General features: G+C 44.0%; 1 protein-coding gene across 14 annotated transcripts in view; it reads left to right on the top strand.

Moving 5' to 3' along the window:
* Nucleotides 1-18,484, top strand: part of NPRL3 (NPR3 like, GATOR1 complex subunit) — a 122,023-nt gene that overhangs the window by 76,415 nt on the left and 27,124 nt on the right. For 12 of the 14 annotated variants that reach the window (XM_030578923.1, XM_030578930.1, XM_030578920.1 and 9 more), the window contains one exon: nucleotides 17,528-17,587. The exons of the other annotated variants lie outside the window; for them this stretch is intronic. In XM_030578923.1, coding sequence (XP_030434783.1) covers nucleotides 17,528-17,587 — 60 coding nt within the window. The remainder of the gene's footprint in view (nucleotides 1-17,527; nucleotides 17,588-18,484) is intronic. 14 annotated transcript variants of the gene reach the window in all.

Genomic DNA, 18,484 nt, shown 5'->3' on the forward strand with positions numbered 1-18,484 from the left:
TTAATGTAAATGAGGGGATTAGGTTCCAGGGAAATTTTTTTTTCACTAGACAAGACCCCATCCATCCATTCTCTTCCCACCCCGCACACACTATAAGTTTTAAAGAAACAATTTAATACTGGTACACAGTGATGATTGTGAAGCTTGGTTGAGGTGGAAGAGTCAGAGGGTGGGATATTTCCAGGGAATGCCTTACTGCTAAATGATGAACTAGCAATTGGCTGAGCCCTCAAGGGTTAACTCTCACACTCTACTGTACAAGGCAGCAGGAAAAGAGGGAGGGTGGAGAGGGATGTGTGTGTTTGTGAGAGAGAGAGAGATGCACATTTCCCCTTTAAATATGAAGAGTGGGGTCAGAAGTACACTGCCTTGTTAATTAGATCTGCAAGCTGAGACTGGACTGCAGCTGCTACTGCCTGTCGTGTGTTCCCCCTGCTCTACGAAAGATGGGGTAGGTGGGTTGCAAGGGGGAGGGGGACACCCTGACATTAGTCCCCTTCTTACTCCCCCCACACAGCAAGCAGGAGTCTCAGGAAGCAGCTCCAAGGCAGAGGGCAGGAGCAGCACATGGCAGTGAGGGGAGGGACAGCTGCAATTGGGCAGCTGCTGCACAGGGAACTTAGCCCCCTATCAGCTCCCTGCTCCCCTATCAGTCCACCCTGGTTCCAACCACCCACCAGCTAGCTCCACTGGGCTGCTCTTCCTGCAAGCAGTGGACAAAGCAGGTGGCTGCCAAACAACATTAGAAGGGAGCATTGCACAACTCTTAAATGAGCATGTTCTCTAATTGATCAGCAACAAAACACCATTAACCAAGATGACTTTAAGTGAGGAGTTACTGTACTAGACCCACGTCGACTGAAGAAATTCGTAAGGGTACAGAAATTCAAGATGGTCACATTGGGCACAATAATACCTGCGCTGGAACAAGGGGACTGGTTCACAGCCCTTGACTTACAGGATGCCTATTTTCACATATCCATTCATCCAGCCCACAGATGCTTCCTACAATTCACACTCAGACATCATTTTCAATACAGGGTTCTCAGTTTGGGACTCTCCACAGCACCGAGAGTGTTCTCCAAGACCCTAGTTATAGTTGTGGCCCACCTCTGCAGACACAGGATCATACTTTTCCCCTACATAGACTATGCCTCATCAAAGGCAGCTCATATAATGAGACACTACAAGCTACCCATTTCCTCATCTCCCTTTTCCACAGCTTAGGCCTGCAAATAAACATCCAAAAATCCACTCTGACACCTACACAGCAAATCGAATTCATTGACGCTCAGCTGGACTCAGTTCGAACCAAAGCCTCACTCCCACACAACAGATTCCTCTCTATTACACATCTTATACGCACGCTCTGTTCGTCCCAGGATACAGTCAAGAATTTGCCCACAGTTCCTTGGCCACATGACAGCCACCACCTTTGTGGTCAAGTACCCCAGGCTGCACATGAGATGTCTTCAGGGTTGGCTCAACTCCAACTACAAACCCAGCAGGTACAGCCTCTGCATGCTGCTAACTCCTCCAGCGAACATACTAGCTTCCCTACAATGGTGGACAAGACCAGAGAACCTCTGCATGGGTGTTCCCTTCCAGCAACGATCCCCAATGCTCATGCTCACCAGGCACGCTTCCCTGATCGGTTGGGGAGTGCATCTAGGGGGACACACGGCACAAGACCACTGATCCGTGCCAGAGACATGTCTACACATAAATCTAGAGCTCAGAGCAATGAGACAAGCCTGCCTTCACTTCTTTCCTCTCATAAAGAAAAAATCTATCCGGGTCCTAACGGACAATATAGCATGTATATTTTACATCAACAGACCGGGGGGGCAGAGGGGAGAGCATGATCACACTCCTTATGTGTGGAGGCTATCTGGTTGTGGAATTGGTGCATTCAACATGACATACAAATTACTGCTTCATACCTACCCAGCTGCCACAACACTACTGCCGACGCACTTAGCAGACACTTCTCCACAGAATACGAATGGAAGTTGCACCCTGCAATACTACAAGAGCTCTTCTCCCATTGGGGCACCCTGTCAGTAGACCTCTTTTCCACAACCCAGAATCGCAAATGCTACCTATTTTTCTCCAGAGTGGGATTCGGGATTGCATCCCTAGGAGACTCATTCCTCATCCCATGGAACAACTCTCTCATCTATGCCTTTCCACCAATCCCTCAGATACACAGGGTTCTGCACAACATCAGAGACGACAAGGCCTGGGTCATACTTATTGCCCCGGCTTGGCCAAGACAGACATGGTATCCTTGCCTGGTCCACATGTCCAGTCATCCTCCACGGACTCTTCCCAACAGACCAGATCTGCTTTCTCAGGACAATGGGTGGGTTCTTCACTCTCAGCTCCAGAAACTCCATCTGACAGCATGGTTCCTTCATGGTTCCAGACCCACGAACTAGCCTGTTCTGAGCAAGTCCGATATGTCCTCCTGCGTAGTAGAAAAGACTCCACTCATAAAACTTACCTGCAGAAGTGGAAGCGCTTCTCCCTGTGGTGCTCACATAAACACTTAACACCCCATGCTGTAACCCTTCCTAACATCCTATACTACCGTTTGAAACTAAAACAGGACACACTCTCGCTCAGCTCCAGCAGAGTACACCTCACAAACCTCACCACCTTCCATGATTTGTTAGACAACTTTCACTCTTTGCCCACCCCACCATAAAACGCCTTCTCACGGGCCTACAAAATCTGTACCCTGAGATTTATCCATTGACAGCTGCATGGAATCTCAATCTTGTTCTTTGCAGTCTTATGAAACCTCCATTCGAACCCTTAGCTACCTCATCTCTTCTTTACATGTCCATGAAGTTAGCTTTTTTGGTTGCTATAACATCAGCAAGGAGAGTAGGGGAAATAAGTGCCCTGGTGACCTACCCTCCCTACACAACCTTTTCTAAAGATAAAGTTACCCTGCGACCACACTCTAAATTTTTCCCTAAGGTGGTGTCCACCTTCCACCTTAACCAACCAATATACTTACCTACATTCTATCCCAAACCTCATGAGACTCCGCACGAGGCGACTCTGCATACCCTTGACATCATATGAGCAATTGCCTTCTATTTAGACAGGACTAAACCATTTCATAAGTCCTCATGATTATTTGTCTCCGCTACTGAGAGATTGAAGGGTGCGGCCATCTCTAAGCAACGCCTTTCCAAGTGGATCTCTGACTGCATCAGATCCTGTTACTGTATTCAGAATGCTCAACCACCTGAAGGCATCAGAACTCATTCTACTCAAGCTATGTCAACATCCTTTGCCTTCCTCTATAACATACCCATTCCCGATATCTGTAAGGTGACCACATGGTCATCTGAACACACATTTACCAAACGCTATGCTATCACGCAGGATACCATGATAGACACCATAGTAGGCCATACAGTACTGTCTACAGTACTCATTGCTGCAACTCCAAAGTCCCACTAGCCACAGTGGGTACTGCTTCACATTCACCTGGACTGGAGCACCCACAGGGACAGTACTTGAGGAAGAAGAGAAAGTTACTCACCTTGCAGTAACTGAGGTTCTTTGAGATGTGTGTCCCGGTGGGTGCTCCACTCCCTGCGCTCCTCCCCTCTACTTTGGAGTACTATTCTGACTTCTCCATGGTAGAGAAGGAACTGAGAGGGGCATGGGACGCGTGTGCTCAGGCAGACTCTTAACAAGACTGCGAGGCAGCAGCTGTGTGTGTGTGTGTCCTAACCAGGCACTGCTACCCAAGATCTCTGATCAATGGTGCTGGGACGCACTATCACCTGGAGTGGAGCGCCCACAGGGGGACACATCTTGAAGAACCTCAGTTACTGTAGGGTGAGTAACTTTCTCTTGCTATTATAAACTGAACTTTTGGCAAAAGCTTCTTTAATTGGGTTATTTTTGCATTTGCACTCATCCCCCTACTTTTGTGACTGTGTCTATACTAGAGGCCTTACAGGAGCACAGAGCTCTCCTGTTGACATAAATCACCCCCAATGAACTATGTGTAGCTATGTCGGCGAGAGAAACTCTGCCACTGACATAGCACTATGCACACTACCTCTTATGCCGGCGAAACTTACGTTGCTCAAGGGTGTGTTTTTGTTACATGTCTGAAATTATATAAATTTTGCCTACATAAGTGGTAGTGTAGACATGGCCTCTGCTGCATACATGGCATTGACCACTGTCTATATTTACAGAAAAGTAACATCCGGCAATGTAGTCAGTCAGATTGCAAGAGAAGAAGTTATTCTGATTGTGATTTGAGTGAGGTAGGGCTCAAAGTGCACCAATAAAAAATCTACTAAGATTACTCTTTACACACACAGTATAACAGGCCTGGTCAGTCGTCCTGTCTTGGATAGTGACTAAGACTAGATGCTTCAGAGAGAGAGAGGCATAAATATACCTAGCTGTGAAATTTTATATTGTTGATGAAGTTTCTTCCTCATTCTACTTGGTGACCGTTTTTGTCCTGAAAATTGAGGACTAGTAGCCCTTGTAATTTTTTCCTAGCTACTGAAACTTCAGACTATTCTTATTCTCTGTGATGAGTTGGTAGGGATTCCTTGTTTTTGTTTGTATATGCAAAAGCCTCATATTACACGTTTTTAGGAACTGATATTTATAAATCTGGGCTTTGTACCATTTTACAGCAATAAGAAAGACATTAAGTTAACTAAATAACCTTAAGGTTCTCTTATTAACTTCTTAAAAATCAAAAAATGCCAAACTAAATTTGCATAGTCAGCCTTAACTCTGCTCATTGAGCATATGCAAAATAAAACCATCTTTGACTGCAAATGATTTCCCTAATAAGGTATACTTGTAATGAGCCCAATGGAGCAGTGGCATGAATCAGAGCAATAAGGAGTGGCAGAGACAATCTGAGATAAAACATAATTTAGCCTCTGATCAGTTCGGGGTAAAGTATAAATCAATCAAGTGGGAAATAATCACAAGTAAATCAGTTAGTTTTTTCTACTAAGACTTATATCATAAACTACTGTGAACTATTATCTACTGTATATTAGCTATTATCTTTCTTAAACTCACTTTATAGATAACGATCTACATTTTTGAAATAACAGAATTCTAATTAGATAATATAATGCCTTGTAACATAAGCCCCATTGTTCTACATTCCCTTTTCAGTTCCTCAGTTTTCAGCCTCTGGAAGCCCAGAGTTATATCTCGAGCAGTCCTCTTGTGCAATGTTCGTTTAGTGTTTGGAAGTTCCAGCTTAAATAAAGACATGTATTTCTTGATGCGATGAGTTGGTTTCTTGATTGATCAATTATCATAAGAACAGAAGAATGGCCATACTGGGTCAGACCAGTGGTTCATCTAGTCCAGTATCCTGTCTTCTGACAGTGGCCAATGCCACATGCTTCAAAGGGAATGAACAGAACAGGGAAATTATCGACTGATCCATCCCCTGTTGTCCAGTCCCAGCTTCTGGGAGTCAGAGCTTTAGGGACATCCAGCGCATGGGCTGTGTCCCTGATCATCTTGGCTAGCAACCATTGATGGACCTATCCTCTAGCAACTTACCAAATTGTTTTTTGTACCCAGTTATACTTTTGGTCTACACAACATTCCCTGGCAACAAGTTCCTAAGGTTAACTGTACATTGTGTGAAGAAGTATGTCCTTATGCTCATTTTAAACCAGTTGACTATTTATTTCAGTGGGTGACCACTGTTTCTTCTGTTATATGAAAGAGTAAATAATACTTCCCAATTCACTTACTCCACACCAGTCATGATTTAATTGACCTCTCTCATATCCCCCCTCCCTTAGTTGTCTTTCCTAAACTGAATTGAGCAGTCCCAGTTTTTTTAATCTCTCCCAATGTAGAAGCTGTTTCATCTCACTAACCTTTTTTGTTGTTCTCTTTGCCTTTTCTAGTTCTAATATATGTGTATATATGTATACTTGAGATGTGGCGACCAGAACTACATGCAGTATTCAAGGTGTGGGTGTACCATGAATATCTGTAGTGGCATTATGATATTTTTCCTAACATTGTTAGCTTTTTTTGACTGCTGCTGCCCCTCAAGCTATTTACCTCTCTCCATTCTGAAAACTATTTATTCCTGCTCGTTGCTTTCTGTTTTTTAATCAGTTACTGATCCATGAGAGAACTTTCTCTCTTATCCCATGACTGCTTAGTTTGCTTCAGAGCCTTTGGTGAGGGACCTTGTCAAAGACTTTCTAAATTCCAAATACACTATATCCACTGGATCACCTTTGTCCACGTGTTTGTTTGACCCCCTCAAAAAAGTCTTCTAGATTGGTGAGGCATGGTTTTCCTTTACAAAAAATGTTGACTCTTCCCTAACAAATCCTACTGATTTATGTTTCTGATCATTCTGTTTTTCTATCGTTTCAACCAATTTGTCTGGTACTGAAGTTAGGCTTACTGGCCTGTAATTGCCAGGATTGCCTCTGGAGCCTTTTTAAAAAGTGAATGTCATATTAGCGCTATCCTCCAGTCATCTGGTAAAGAGGCTGATTTAAGTGGTGAGTTAGTGCAATACCACATACCACAGTTAGTGCAATTTCATATTTGAATTCCTTCAGAAGTCTTGGGTGAATACCATGTGGTCCTGTTGACTTATTACTCTTTAATGCAGGCCTCCACAAACTCATAAACCAGCGAGGGCCATATTACTCCAAAGAAAACAGCTGAGGGCTGAACCCCCCCTTTTGCCCCCCACGCATCGGTTCATTAAGGGGCAAATCCCAATGAGCCTTTATAGACCCTGGGGACCAGGCATGCCCAGGGGCTGTTACCCAGACCAGGATCCCCACCCGCCCCCTGAACTCCCCTGGAGAGTGCACAGCCCCTCTGCAAGCCCTCCCTACCCCCATCCTGGTGGCCCCTGCTCCAAGTCCACTCACTGGCTTTGCCAGGCTTGGGCCATTGCAGCAGCTCGTCGAGACGCTGCCTTCTTATAGACTTTAGGGTCAGAAGGGACCAATATGATCATCTAGTCTGACCTCCTGCACAAAGCAGGCCACAGAACTTTACCCATCCACTTCTATAACAAACTCCTAACCTATGTCTGAGTTATTGAAGTCTTCAAATTGTGGTTTGAAGACCTCAAGCTGCAGAGAATCCACCAGCAAGTGACCCATGCCCCGCGCTGCAGAGGAAGGCGAAAAACCTCCAGGGCCTCTGCCAATCTGCCCGGGAGGAAAATTCCTTCCTGACCCCAAATATGGCGATCAGCTAAACCCTGAGCATGTGGGCAAGACTCACCAGCCAGCACTCAGGAAAGAATTCTCTGCAGTAACTCAGATCCCATCCCATCCCACATCCCATCACAGACCACTGGGCATACTTATCTGCTAATAATCAAAGATCAATTGCCAAAATTAAGCTATCCCATCATACCATTCCTTCCGTAAACTTATAAAGCTTAGTCTTAAAGCCAGATATGTCTTTTGCCCCCACTACTCCCCTTGGAAGTCTGTTCCAGAACTTCACTCCTCTAATGGTTAGAAACCTTCGTCTAATTTCAAGTCTAAACTTCCTAGTGTCCAGTTTATACCCATTTGTTCTTGTGTCTACATTGGTACTAAGCTTAAATAATTCCTCTCCCTCCCTAATATTAATCCCTCTGATATATTTATAAAGAGCAAGCATATCCCGCCTCAGCCTTCTTTTGGCTAGGCTAAACAAGCCAAGCTCTTTGAGTCTCCTTTCATAAGGCAGGTTTTCCATTCCTTGGATCATCCTAGTAGCCCGTCTCTGAACCTGTTCCAGTTTGAATTCATCCTTCTTAAACATGGGAGACCAGAACTGCACACAGTATTCCAGGTGAGGTCTCACCAGTGCCTTATATAACGGTACTAACACCTCCTTATCTTTGCTGGAAATACCTCACCTGATGCATCCTAAAACCACATTAGCTTTTTTAACAGCCATATCACATTGGTGGCTCATAGTCATCCTGTGATCAACCAATACTCCAAGGTCCTTCTCCTCCTCTGTTGCTTCTGGAGGTATCAGAGAGCCAGAGTGTCCTGTTTGTGGCGGTGGCAAGCCCCCAGCTATGGAGGAGGCGACGTGGTGCAGGGGGGCAGCAGCCCTGCAAAGGCAGCAGCACGGCTAGTGGGGAGCAGCCATGCTCCCCCACCCCTCCTGCCCAGGCTGTGGCCCGCCCCCCCTCCCAGGGCTCCTGCAAGCTGCAGCGGATGCATGCAGGCGCTGGCCCCCCATATGCCCTCCAGCTGCCCCCTCACTGCACTTGGGCTCTGCGGCTCCTAGGACTGTGAGCCACCAACGCTGCTGCCCCTCCTGGAGCAGGCTCAGGGCCCTACGCCCCGGCAGCTCATATGCCCGGGAGCCACAAAGCCTGAGCCCTGTCCCCTGACAGCCCCCCCAAACTTCCAACTCATACAACCCTCCTCCTGTTCCCTGACTGCTCCCCGGGACTCCCCTTACCACCATGCCGCTCCAGCCACTGGCTCCAGGTGAAGCTAACCAAACAGGCTGCCAAGCACACAACCCCTCCCCCAGAGTGCTGTGATGCGATGCTGAGGTGGGGGAGGGACTCTGCCTGTTGGAGACCAATGGGAGCAGCTAAATCAGGCCCAGGCACCCAATCAGCCACACCACGCTCTGCATGAGGGGAGGGAGTTAAAATCCTGGACGGTTGCACCGGCCCTGGGCAAACCTGACAGCCCCACCCCACCGCTTGCCAGGGGGCCACACAGTGAGCCCACGTGGGCTGCATGTTGTGCAGGCCTGGTTTAATGTATCAATTTGTTCCAGAACCACCTCCATTGACACTTCAGTTTGGTATAGTTCCTCAATCTGTCACCTAAAAAGAGTGGGTCAGGTGTGGGAATTACCCTTACATTCTCTGCAGTGAAGACCAATGCAAAGAATTCATTTAGCTTCTCCTTACATTTAAGGTCAGTATTACCAAGTGGTTCATCTATATTCATCTCTTGGACTAGATCCTGTGCTCCACTTAGGAGTAAATCAAGAATTATCTCTCTCCTTGTGAGTTCCAGGACTAGCTGCTCCAAGAAGCATCATTTAAGATATCAAGAAAATTTATCTCTGCATCCTGTCCTGAGGTGGCATGTACCCAGTCAGTATGGGGATATTTGAAATCCTCCATGATTGAGTTTTCTTTCTTTAGCCTTTCTGATCTCCCTGAGCATTTCATAATCACCATCACTGTCCTAGTCAGGTGTGGAATATTATTTTTGAAGCATGGAATTTCTATCCATAGAGATTCTATGGTACAATTTGAGCCATTTACTATTTTTACTCTGGCACTGTTTTGTTTTCTTTTATATATAGTGCCATCCCCCCCACCCAGCACACCTTGCTCTGTCATTCCTACATATTTTGTACTCTGATAGTATCGTGTCCCATTGATTATCATCGTTCCACCAAGATTATGTGATGACTATTATATCACTATCCTGATTTTAATATCAGGCATTTAAGTTCACCCATCTTAATATTTAGACTTCTAGCATTTGTATACAAGCAGTTAGAAAATTTGTCCCTTTTTTGCCATCTGCCAATATGTGCTGTAATTGTATTAGACTCTTTTTTCATTGGACTGTTTCTCTTCAGTTCCTACCTGTACTTTATCAACTTCCATCTTCTCCTTCTTAGTATGATATACAAAATCCCCCTTAATAGATCCTCCCCTAAGGCATATCTCTGTTTGACCCGTGTACTCTTCTGCATCTGTTGGCTATCCCCCCAGCCCTTAGTTTAACAACTCTTCTACAACTTTTTTTTTTTATTTTACATACCAGCAGTCTAGTTCTGTTTTTGGTTTTGGAGCCTATCCTTCCTCTATAGACTCCTCCTTTCCCCAAAAGTTCCCCAATTCCTAATAAAAACGAAATCCCTGTTCCCTATACCACTGTCACATCTATGTATCCACGCACAGTATGAATTTTCAAAGGCTCATATTCCAGTCATGAAAACTGGTTCTTGCTGGAATACTTGAATGTGCTTCCCAATGAGGGCTATTGCTGTCCCATATCTTAACTGTGTGCTGGATTTAAAAATAGTGTTTGCAAGACTTTAAAGAGAAATATTGGGTGAGTGCTGTTCCATCAACTGAAGTAAAGGTCCAAAGCTAAGCCTGTCACCTGATGATTGGAATGTTGATAAGTTCTAGAGCAGTGCACTGGTTTGATTTACAGTGATAGCAGAGACCTGAAGTATCTGTTGGGTCTAAAATAAGGAAATGTTTTAATGGTGGTTTTGTTTTTTTTGCCATAGTGTAGTGAATGTCCAAGCAGGCTCATTTAATTGAACTAACAACCATTTATTTTTGCCAATATAAATGCAGTACACCCTCACTATAATGAACCTGTTGGGACCCAAGCCTTTTGTTTGTTATAGCCAGGAGTTCATTATAGTGAAAGGACAATGAAAATGAATGGGTGGCGGAACAGCAGACCTGCCAGCCCTGAGCAGCAGAGCGGTGGAGCTGCCAGCCCCATGTGGTGGAGTGGCAAAGTGGGATTAAAAACTGCATGCATGTGCAACCTTCCTTTTTTTTTTTAAACATTACAGTACTGTACTGTAGTTGGGATACAGGTTGTTAATTATAATGAAGGTCGTTATAGCAAGGGTGTACTATACACTATCATCTTTCCTTTACTTCTGAACCAAAAGCTTCCCCAGTAGCTATTCTGTTTTTTCAAATGTAATCCTGAAGCGCCTGTGTGTCAGTTAGGTTAAATTAGACTAATCCTAGATGGAGTAAGGAGAGACAATGTGCTCCACTGGCTATATTTTTAATTAAAACCAGAAAATATATGTGACCAAACCAGGATTGGACCTTTCTGTCCACTTTGTCCCAGCCCCTAGCTAGTCCCAGTTTTCTTGACATTATTCCTTTTTCATGGGGGAAAAAACAGCTTTGGGGATCTGATCACAGGAAACAGGCTTCTAAAAATCCGTGTGTTAAATAAAGAATTTTACAAATGCTATAAAATTCTCTGTTTCCGGGAAGGCAAAGAATATTGAAGGGCTTAGTCTTGTCCTTGCGGAGTTCAGTGGGCTGTGTTCTCTATTGTGTCTCCAGATGAGGTGATGCATAAAGTCTTTGCTTTTCAGAACCACTTTATTTGTCAATAAATACAATGCCCTGTATTGTTACCAGCTTCTTGCATACATAGTGTCACACAGCCATACACGATGCTACACAGCTGGAGCTTGGCCTACAGCAGTGATGGGAAATGGCATCATAGGGATGGAGATGGGAGGGGGGGAAGGAGTGTTAAAATGTACTAGTGGAAACAATGTAAATGTTGTTGTTGCAGATCAGATAACAGACTGGAAGGAGGCAGGGATGGGGGTGGGGATGAGGAGGCAGCGTGGAGGCAAGGATAGTGGGATGTGGGGAAGGGGAGAGTGGAGAGAAGGAGCCATGAGAATGGGGTTAAAATTTAGATTTAATCATAGATTAAAACAAAGCAAAATGTTTCATCCTTGTATTTGCTGCATGGCGCCAGTTTTTCAGCCAAAGAAGGCTGGACATAACTCCCTACAGCACCAGCCGATGACTAAGCTTTATGAGCAGTCCCCCACGGCTAAACATGCCATTGCCTACTCAGCTGTCCAAGCTCTTTCTGGCATCAGGACAGAGGCCATCTGATTGGTAAGGTTTTGAGACCAGATGTGAAGATGAAGAGACTCCCATGGCTCAGAAGAAACCAGTGAGTTTCAGATCTAGATCAGGAAAAGTGGTAGGGAGGAATGCACCTTTGAGACAGCTCTATCTGGCATGTCCATTTCCTCTCCAAAGCAAAGAGATGCTCACTTGATGGAGAATGAGGCAGGAAGTTCATAATTGCCATGTTCAAATGAACTGTCTGCAGAGCCCAGTACCAAAATCTCAGCCAGGCCTCGTTTCTGAAATGGCTTGTGTAGTAATCTTCACCCTGACACTAGCACCTGCTGCAGATGTGATGCAGCAGCCCAGAATGCTGTCCTGGGAGAGAGAGAGACTGCCAAGGTGAGGAAAAGGGAGGGGGGTTGGAATCTACCCAAAGGGGCAGCTGGAAAAAGCTGTTAGAGGCGAAGAATCGAGATGCTGAGCTAGAAGATAAACGGGGGCCTGAGTCGAAGGCAGGGTGATAAAATAAAAGAACAGGAGAATAAAAGTATGGGACTGGGAAGGGCGGAGGAAAAGGAAAACAGGAAAGGTTTCAGGTCAGGACAAGCAGAAAAAAATAGACCTGGGTATGTGACCAGATGCTGTTAGAGAAGGATAGTGTGTGGGGGGTGGGGGGGCAATATACAGATTTACCAGAGAGTGAGTATTGAGAAAAAACTGAAAGGAAATATAATTGGTGAAAGAGGGAATTGATCAAAAAGTGGCATTAGATGCAAACAGATCCTGGAAGCAGTAAAGAGAAGCACACCCACAAAGGACCTAAAGTACATGAACAGAGAGAGTGACTGTTGGAATATCTGTTGATGGAATACAGTTCAAAGGTGACTAATGGATGATCAAGGGCCCCCTAGGTGAAGAAACCGCACTTGTAGATAAACATGGTGAAAAGAGGTACAGCCACGGGAATATCAAATCTGAGGAGCACTTCAGGCTGAAGAGAGGAAAAGAACAGGACAGCAAGAGTGGAGCTGGACTTACATCCAAGGAGAGGAAAATTAGATTCTTCTCTGAAGTGACACAGTATATTGTAGAGCAGTCTCTTTTGTTCATAATAACAATGCATTTGGTATTAACTGTACAGCATGTAAAAGCTCACAAAGATTAATGAGTTGGTATCTTATAGTTTATTAGTATGCATAGTCAGTCTTTGGTAATGGTCTATATTATTTATGCTCCTGGTACAGTTTTGGAGTTTTCCCTTAGAAAGTTCTAAAAATTTAAAATTATCCTTTTTGTCTTGGTTTTCCTCTGCCTCTTCTCATAGTTAGCATAACCTAGTCAGGTCACCACACTTGCTCTGCTATGTAAGTATTGATGCATAACGCAGGAGAAATGTAACAAGGCTGCAAGGATGGCATGACACTTCAGGGCTGTTCAGATTATGCATATCAGAAGTGACTGTAATGATTGTGTTTTTTACTTAGTCTGTATTACTGATTAATATCCTCAGTTCAGCAATCCTGTCTTCCTGCCTTGAAAGGGAAGCTGAAATCTCATTCAGATCTGACTTGAAAGGTGGTCAAATTTCATGGTATCTTCTGTATTCCCTGTTGAAATGCAACTTCTTATAGCTGTTTAGTGATTGACGAATGATATCTCTTGTGACCAAGTGAACTGAAATATGCCTAGTATCTCAGAAGAAGAAATCTATTAACTTTATTAAGATCACCTAAAGAAGCTGCTACTTTTGTAGTCTGTAGGGCCACCAAACTGTTACCAAAGAGGGGAGGGCATTAACTACAGAATTTTGTTTCGATTCCTTGTCTCCAGTAGCTGCTTATTTATATTATTGTTATGTTCACAATGTGCTGGGTGATGTCCAAACATAAGAACACTGGTTCCTGCCCCAGCTAGCTTTCTGAAATACAGTAACTTTCGGTGAGCTACATCATCCACCTTCAACAAAAAGAGGAGATATTTCCTGTTAAGCAAACCCAAGCTAAAAGATCATTAAAGTTGCCACAGCAGTTGCTCCATTCAGGTAGTACTTTAATGTTGGCTCTTATAAAATATTGGTTAGTATCCTGTTACTAAATGAGGCAGAAAGAGGGCATATGTAGTGGCTGTGATGTGACACATGGCATTTGAGGTTTGGAATTTTTGTTCCCTTTAAACAATTCCTCTGAATACTTCCAAGGTCAATATGAGAGTGAAAGATTTCAAGGATGGGTGTGTGGGTATACATACTTCCCCACAGCCAGCCTGGCAAGAATGATATTAAAAACCTGCATGGAGAGAAAGGGTCCTACCCCATGAAACTGCTTGAGCTGTCAATCCTGGTCCTGCATCAAGAATTCATGAAGGGATAGAAATAAGATCTAAGTGAAGGCATAGTCTTCCAGTGGGGCAGCACAAAACCTCTCTCCACTCTGCCAAGGAGAGGAACTGGTTTGTGACACCTGCTAGGAGAGGATTCATATTCCCCTTCTAAAATAAGGGACCCACTCTGTTCCCCAGAGCACAGGGAGCTACACTGCACATCCAGAGACAAAAGTATGTCTACACTGCAGTTAGACACTGGCCTATGCCAACTGACTCAGGCTTGCAGGACTTGAGCTAAGGGGTTGTTTAATTGCAGTGTAGATGTTTGTACTTGGGCTGCAGCCTGAGCTTGGGGACCCTCCCACCTCGCAGGGTTCTAGAGCCCGGGCTCCAGTCCGATCCTGAATGTGTACACCACAATTCAGCAGTCCCTTAGTCTGAGCCCATGTCATCAGGAATGGGCCAGCCACAGGTTTTTAATTGCGGTGTAGACATACCCAAAGGGCCTGCTTCAAGTAGATCTGAAACAAGGGACTGCTTTTTCTTTCCAAAGTCAGGTAAACGGTGGTGTGATGAGAAGTTACAGGCACTGGCCTATGTCATGCCCAGGAATTTGATAAATCTTGCTGACATCTGAAAGTGCCTCCAACAGCTTAATAATTCCCACCATAAGAGTGTGACAGAAGGGGCTGGAGGAAGATGACTTTAGCAGTAGTGTTTCAGATGGGTTGGATGGAGTAAAAGGAAGAGGAAATAACTTTCACTTCATTAGTTTGGAACATTGTAAATATGAGCCAAACTCTGCTTTCGGATATTTAAACATTAATGTGACTGGGAGTTGTGTATGGATATGTGTGCAGAATTTGGCTCATGGTTTGGAAATGTATGCTAATGTGTCTGTGCAAAGCTTGATCCTGCCTATACGAATGTCTCAAATACCTAGACATGTAAGCGTTAGGTGCATGGAATCTGGTAAAAAGAAGTCTGTGTTGGTCTGTCCATCTTTAAAGACCATGTGGCTGCATAACACTTCATGCAACTAAAATAAACTTTGGAGTGACAGCTTTATTAACAAAACAAGATATGCTGACTACTTTTTTGGCACAAGTTTTCAAAAGAAGGTAGACTTGTGTGAAATGCACATATTGATCTATATTGCATGAGAGAGAGACTGTTAACTGTTAATGACTGGAGGGAGCGCTAGCATTTTGACATAATTAAGTGAAATTTCTTGTAGGTTTTTCAGTTGTTGGCAAAGTCGATCTATAATGTATGTATGGTACATACAATATTCATATGTTGTACACCTTTGAGTTGTGTGTCTCCCTCTGTGTTCTCTGAGTAGATTATTGTATAATTAAAATTAATAATACAGATTTTCTTACAAAGAGGTTTTTGAGGGAGATCTCCAAATTATATGTCCAGCAGCCCCAAGAAGCAGGAATTCCTGAAGAGACACTGGGTATGTGCCAGGCAGCAAAAGGCACGTGTGCTGTGGGGCTTGGTAGAAGACAAGGCTGGGAAGGTTGACCCAGGCTGAAGTTTGCTCAGCTTTTAGAAAAATGGGAATGAGAATTGTGTGGGCCGAAAAGTTGCATTTGGGGGCTCCTACTGAGGTTTGGCCCATTTACCATAATGATTAATACAGCAGATTTAGTTTCCTTCAGAGGATCTGAGCTCATTCTGCCTGTGTTTCTCACCAAAACACTGCTGGTTGCTATGAAGTCCTTGAGCAGCTTTTGTCAGTGAATCAATGTTTTCAATACCTACTAGTTAATACTTGGGGGGCCTGCAATATTTTGTGAAATGAAAAGGCTGTTCATGTGAGAGTCAGCCAGGAAGATGATGTATTCTCCAAATCCTCTGGAAACAGGTCACCCACAAGTCCACAAATAGCTCTCACTCACCCTGTGTCTGCTGCTTTCAGCATCAGTTGGGGGATGTTCTGTACTTGCTTTTTGGATGCTGTAACACAAAGAATGTGTTTGCACTAGGAAGGTGGGGCTGAATTGAGGTAACCTAATGCCCTAGGAGCACCACCACATGCTAGTGAACATTTCAATAATTAAGGCTAAATTAAGGTTAAAATAGCTCAAGACAAAAGAAGATCTTGAAAAAATCAAGGTAATTCAAGGAACTAGAAAAGCAGACTTCACTGTCTAGCCAGTGGAACTTGCCAGGTGTGAGATGACTCAGACTAACCCTCCCCCATTGCCTGAGAAGCAGCTAGCCCAAGAGCCTCATGGCCAGATTTTTAAAATTGTTTAGGTCCTAGTAGGATTTTCAGACACTCCCAGGTTCCTGTCTCCCATTGATTTCAATGAGGGATAGGAACCGTGGTATTTCTGAAAATCCCACTGTGTGCCTACTCTGTATCGTACGATGCTTAAATCTGGTTCTCTGTTCTGTACAATGGACTCTTAATGACAGATGCTCTATCCATCTGTCTAGGTTCTTGTATTGCCCTCCAATACCCTAGTATCTGAGCACCTCACAATATCTAATGTATTTATCCTCACAACACTCCTGTGATGCTAGACTATACCACTGTCTCCATGTTACAGATGAGGAACTGAAGCATAGAGAGATTAGTGGCTTGCACAAGATCACACATGAGCCCAGAATTGCAGCCAGGTCTCCAGAGTCCCAGGCTAGTGTCCTAACCATTGGGCCATCTTCCATCTACCCCTTCTCTTTGGGTAGGCTGGGTTCAAATGAGCTTGGATGCTTCCTAGAAGAGCTTGGGTTCAGCTGCTATCTTCCTGTGCTGGGAGCCTTTTTTGTGACCACTGATCTATGATAACAGCTGTCCAGTGAACTCAGGCACCTACAGTTAAGGAACAAATTGCTACTAGAAGAATACTTACATAGTAAACATGCATTGCTGTTGAGAAATTTTAATTTAAATATGGGGTATATGTCTATAGACCCATTTCGAACAAAGCACTGTAATTTATTGTAATGCAAAGCATTACATTAAAGTCTTCAGCCTGCCTTCAGAATTACTTAAAAAAACCCCACCCTGTATTCTGTCCTGTAGAAGATCTAAAGTGCCTTGAACTTTATCACGTTGACCTACTAGAACTGTACACTGATTCTGTAGATTTATGCTCCAGGGCATATTCTTATACCTGTTCCAGTAAATGTTTTCCAAAATACATGCTGTGCTGGATTCTTAAATCTTTGGTCATTGCTCTTAGCTTGAGTCCAGGAAGAGTGCTGTCAAAGTTTAATAATTCTTCCATAGATTTTAAGGCCAGGAAAGACCTTTCTGATCATGTGAGCGCAGGCCATACATTTTCACCTGGAAATTTCTGCATCAGGCCCATAACTGTTGTTATCTTTAAATTGACTGGATGTTTGTTTTCAAAAGTGATGGAGAAGCCACCATCTCTCAAGGTAAATTGTTTCTAGGTAGCTTAATTACCCTCAGTGTTTAAATTTATCTCTTGGATATGCCAAATAGATTGAGATTCCTAAATCTCATTGCCAGGCAGATTTGCCAGACCTCAAATCGTTTTCTGAACCCTCTCAATATTTTCAACATCCTTTTTCCAGTGTGGACACCAGAACTGGACACAATATCCAGTAATGGTTGCATCAATGCCATGTACAGAGGTAATGCCACCTACTTATTCCTGCTCAGTATTCACCTGCCTCTAGCAATAGATCTGCATTGTTGAGTCTAGAAGGTTATTGAGCCCTGACCTCTAGCCCCACCCCTCTAGCACCTACCAGAGTCAGATCCTTTCTGATTGCAAATGGTACTGCTCCCTGTGGGAGTCTGTCTTCTTGGCTGCCTCAGTTATGCTGAGTCACCAAGCTTTCTCTGGCTTTCCAAGAAAGTCTGGGCCAAAATCTCATTACTTCGGTCAAATGTAGTCTCTTTTCCATAGTTACTCTTTCTTGTTGGCATTTGAACAGGAAAAAGAATATTAGTTGTTTAATTGATCTCAAGATTGGTGGCATTATGCTGAGGCCTCCAAGACTAATGTTTGTCTGAGGTTTATTTTATCCCTCAGAGTTAACAGTGATCCAACCCTATTTTATTAGCTATCTGTTCAAATGTGTATATAATTTTCTCCTTTTAGCTGGAAGGACCAGGACTGCAGTAGATGCTAGGGTTGCTGTAACCATAGCATGGCGAAGGCAGAGATTTCCTTGCTGGAATGCCTCAGTCTGTTTTGGAGCTGCAGGATTCCTTTGCCTGCTCTCACATTTGGAATAGGGACAAGCTCATCTTAGAGGGTCAGCTTGTCTACACAAAAGCTTAGTTTGTTGCAAGCTGGGATGTAAATCTACCTCATTAGCCTGCCATGTACTAAACATCTGTGTGGACCCTACTGCCACACACTCGAAGTTCCATAGTGTACTTTGATATACATTTGTTTCAAAGGGGATATATCAAAGTGTACTAGGGAACTTTTAGGGCATAGCAATGGGATCCAGCTAGACCCTTAGTGTACTATATAGACAAGCCCTAGTCCACACCAGTGGGTGTAAATTTCTAATGCA

Source organism: Gopherus evgoodei, chromosome 10 (assembly GCF_007399415.2).
Source record: "Gopherus evgoodei ecotype Sinaloan lineage chromosome 10, rGopEvg1_v1.p, whole genome shotgun sequence".
NCBI classification, from domain to species: domain Eukaryota; kingdom Metazoa; phylum Chordata; order Testudines; family Testudinidae; genus Gopherus; species Gopherus evgoodei.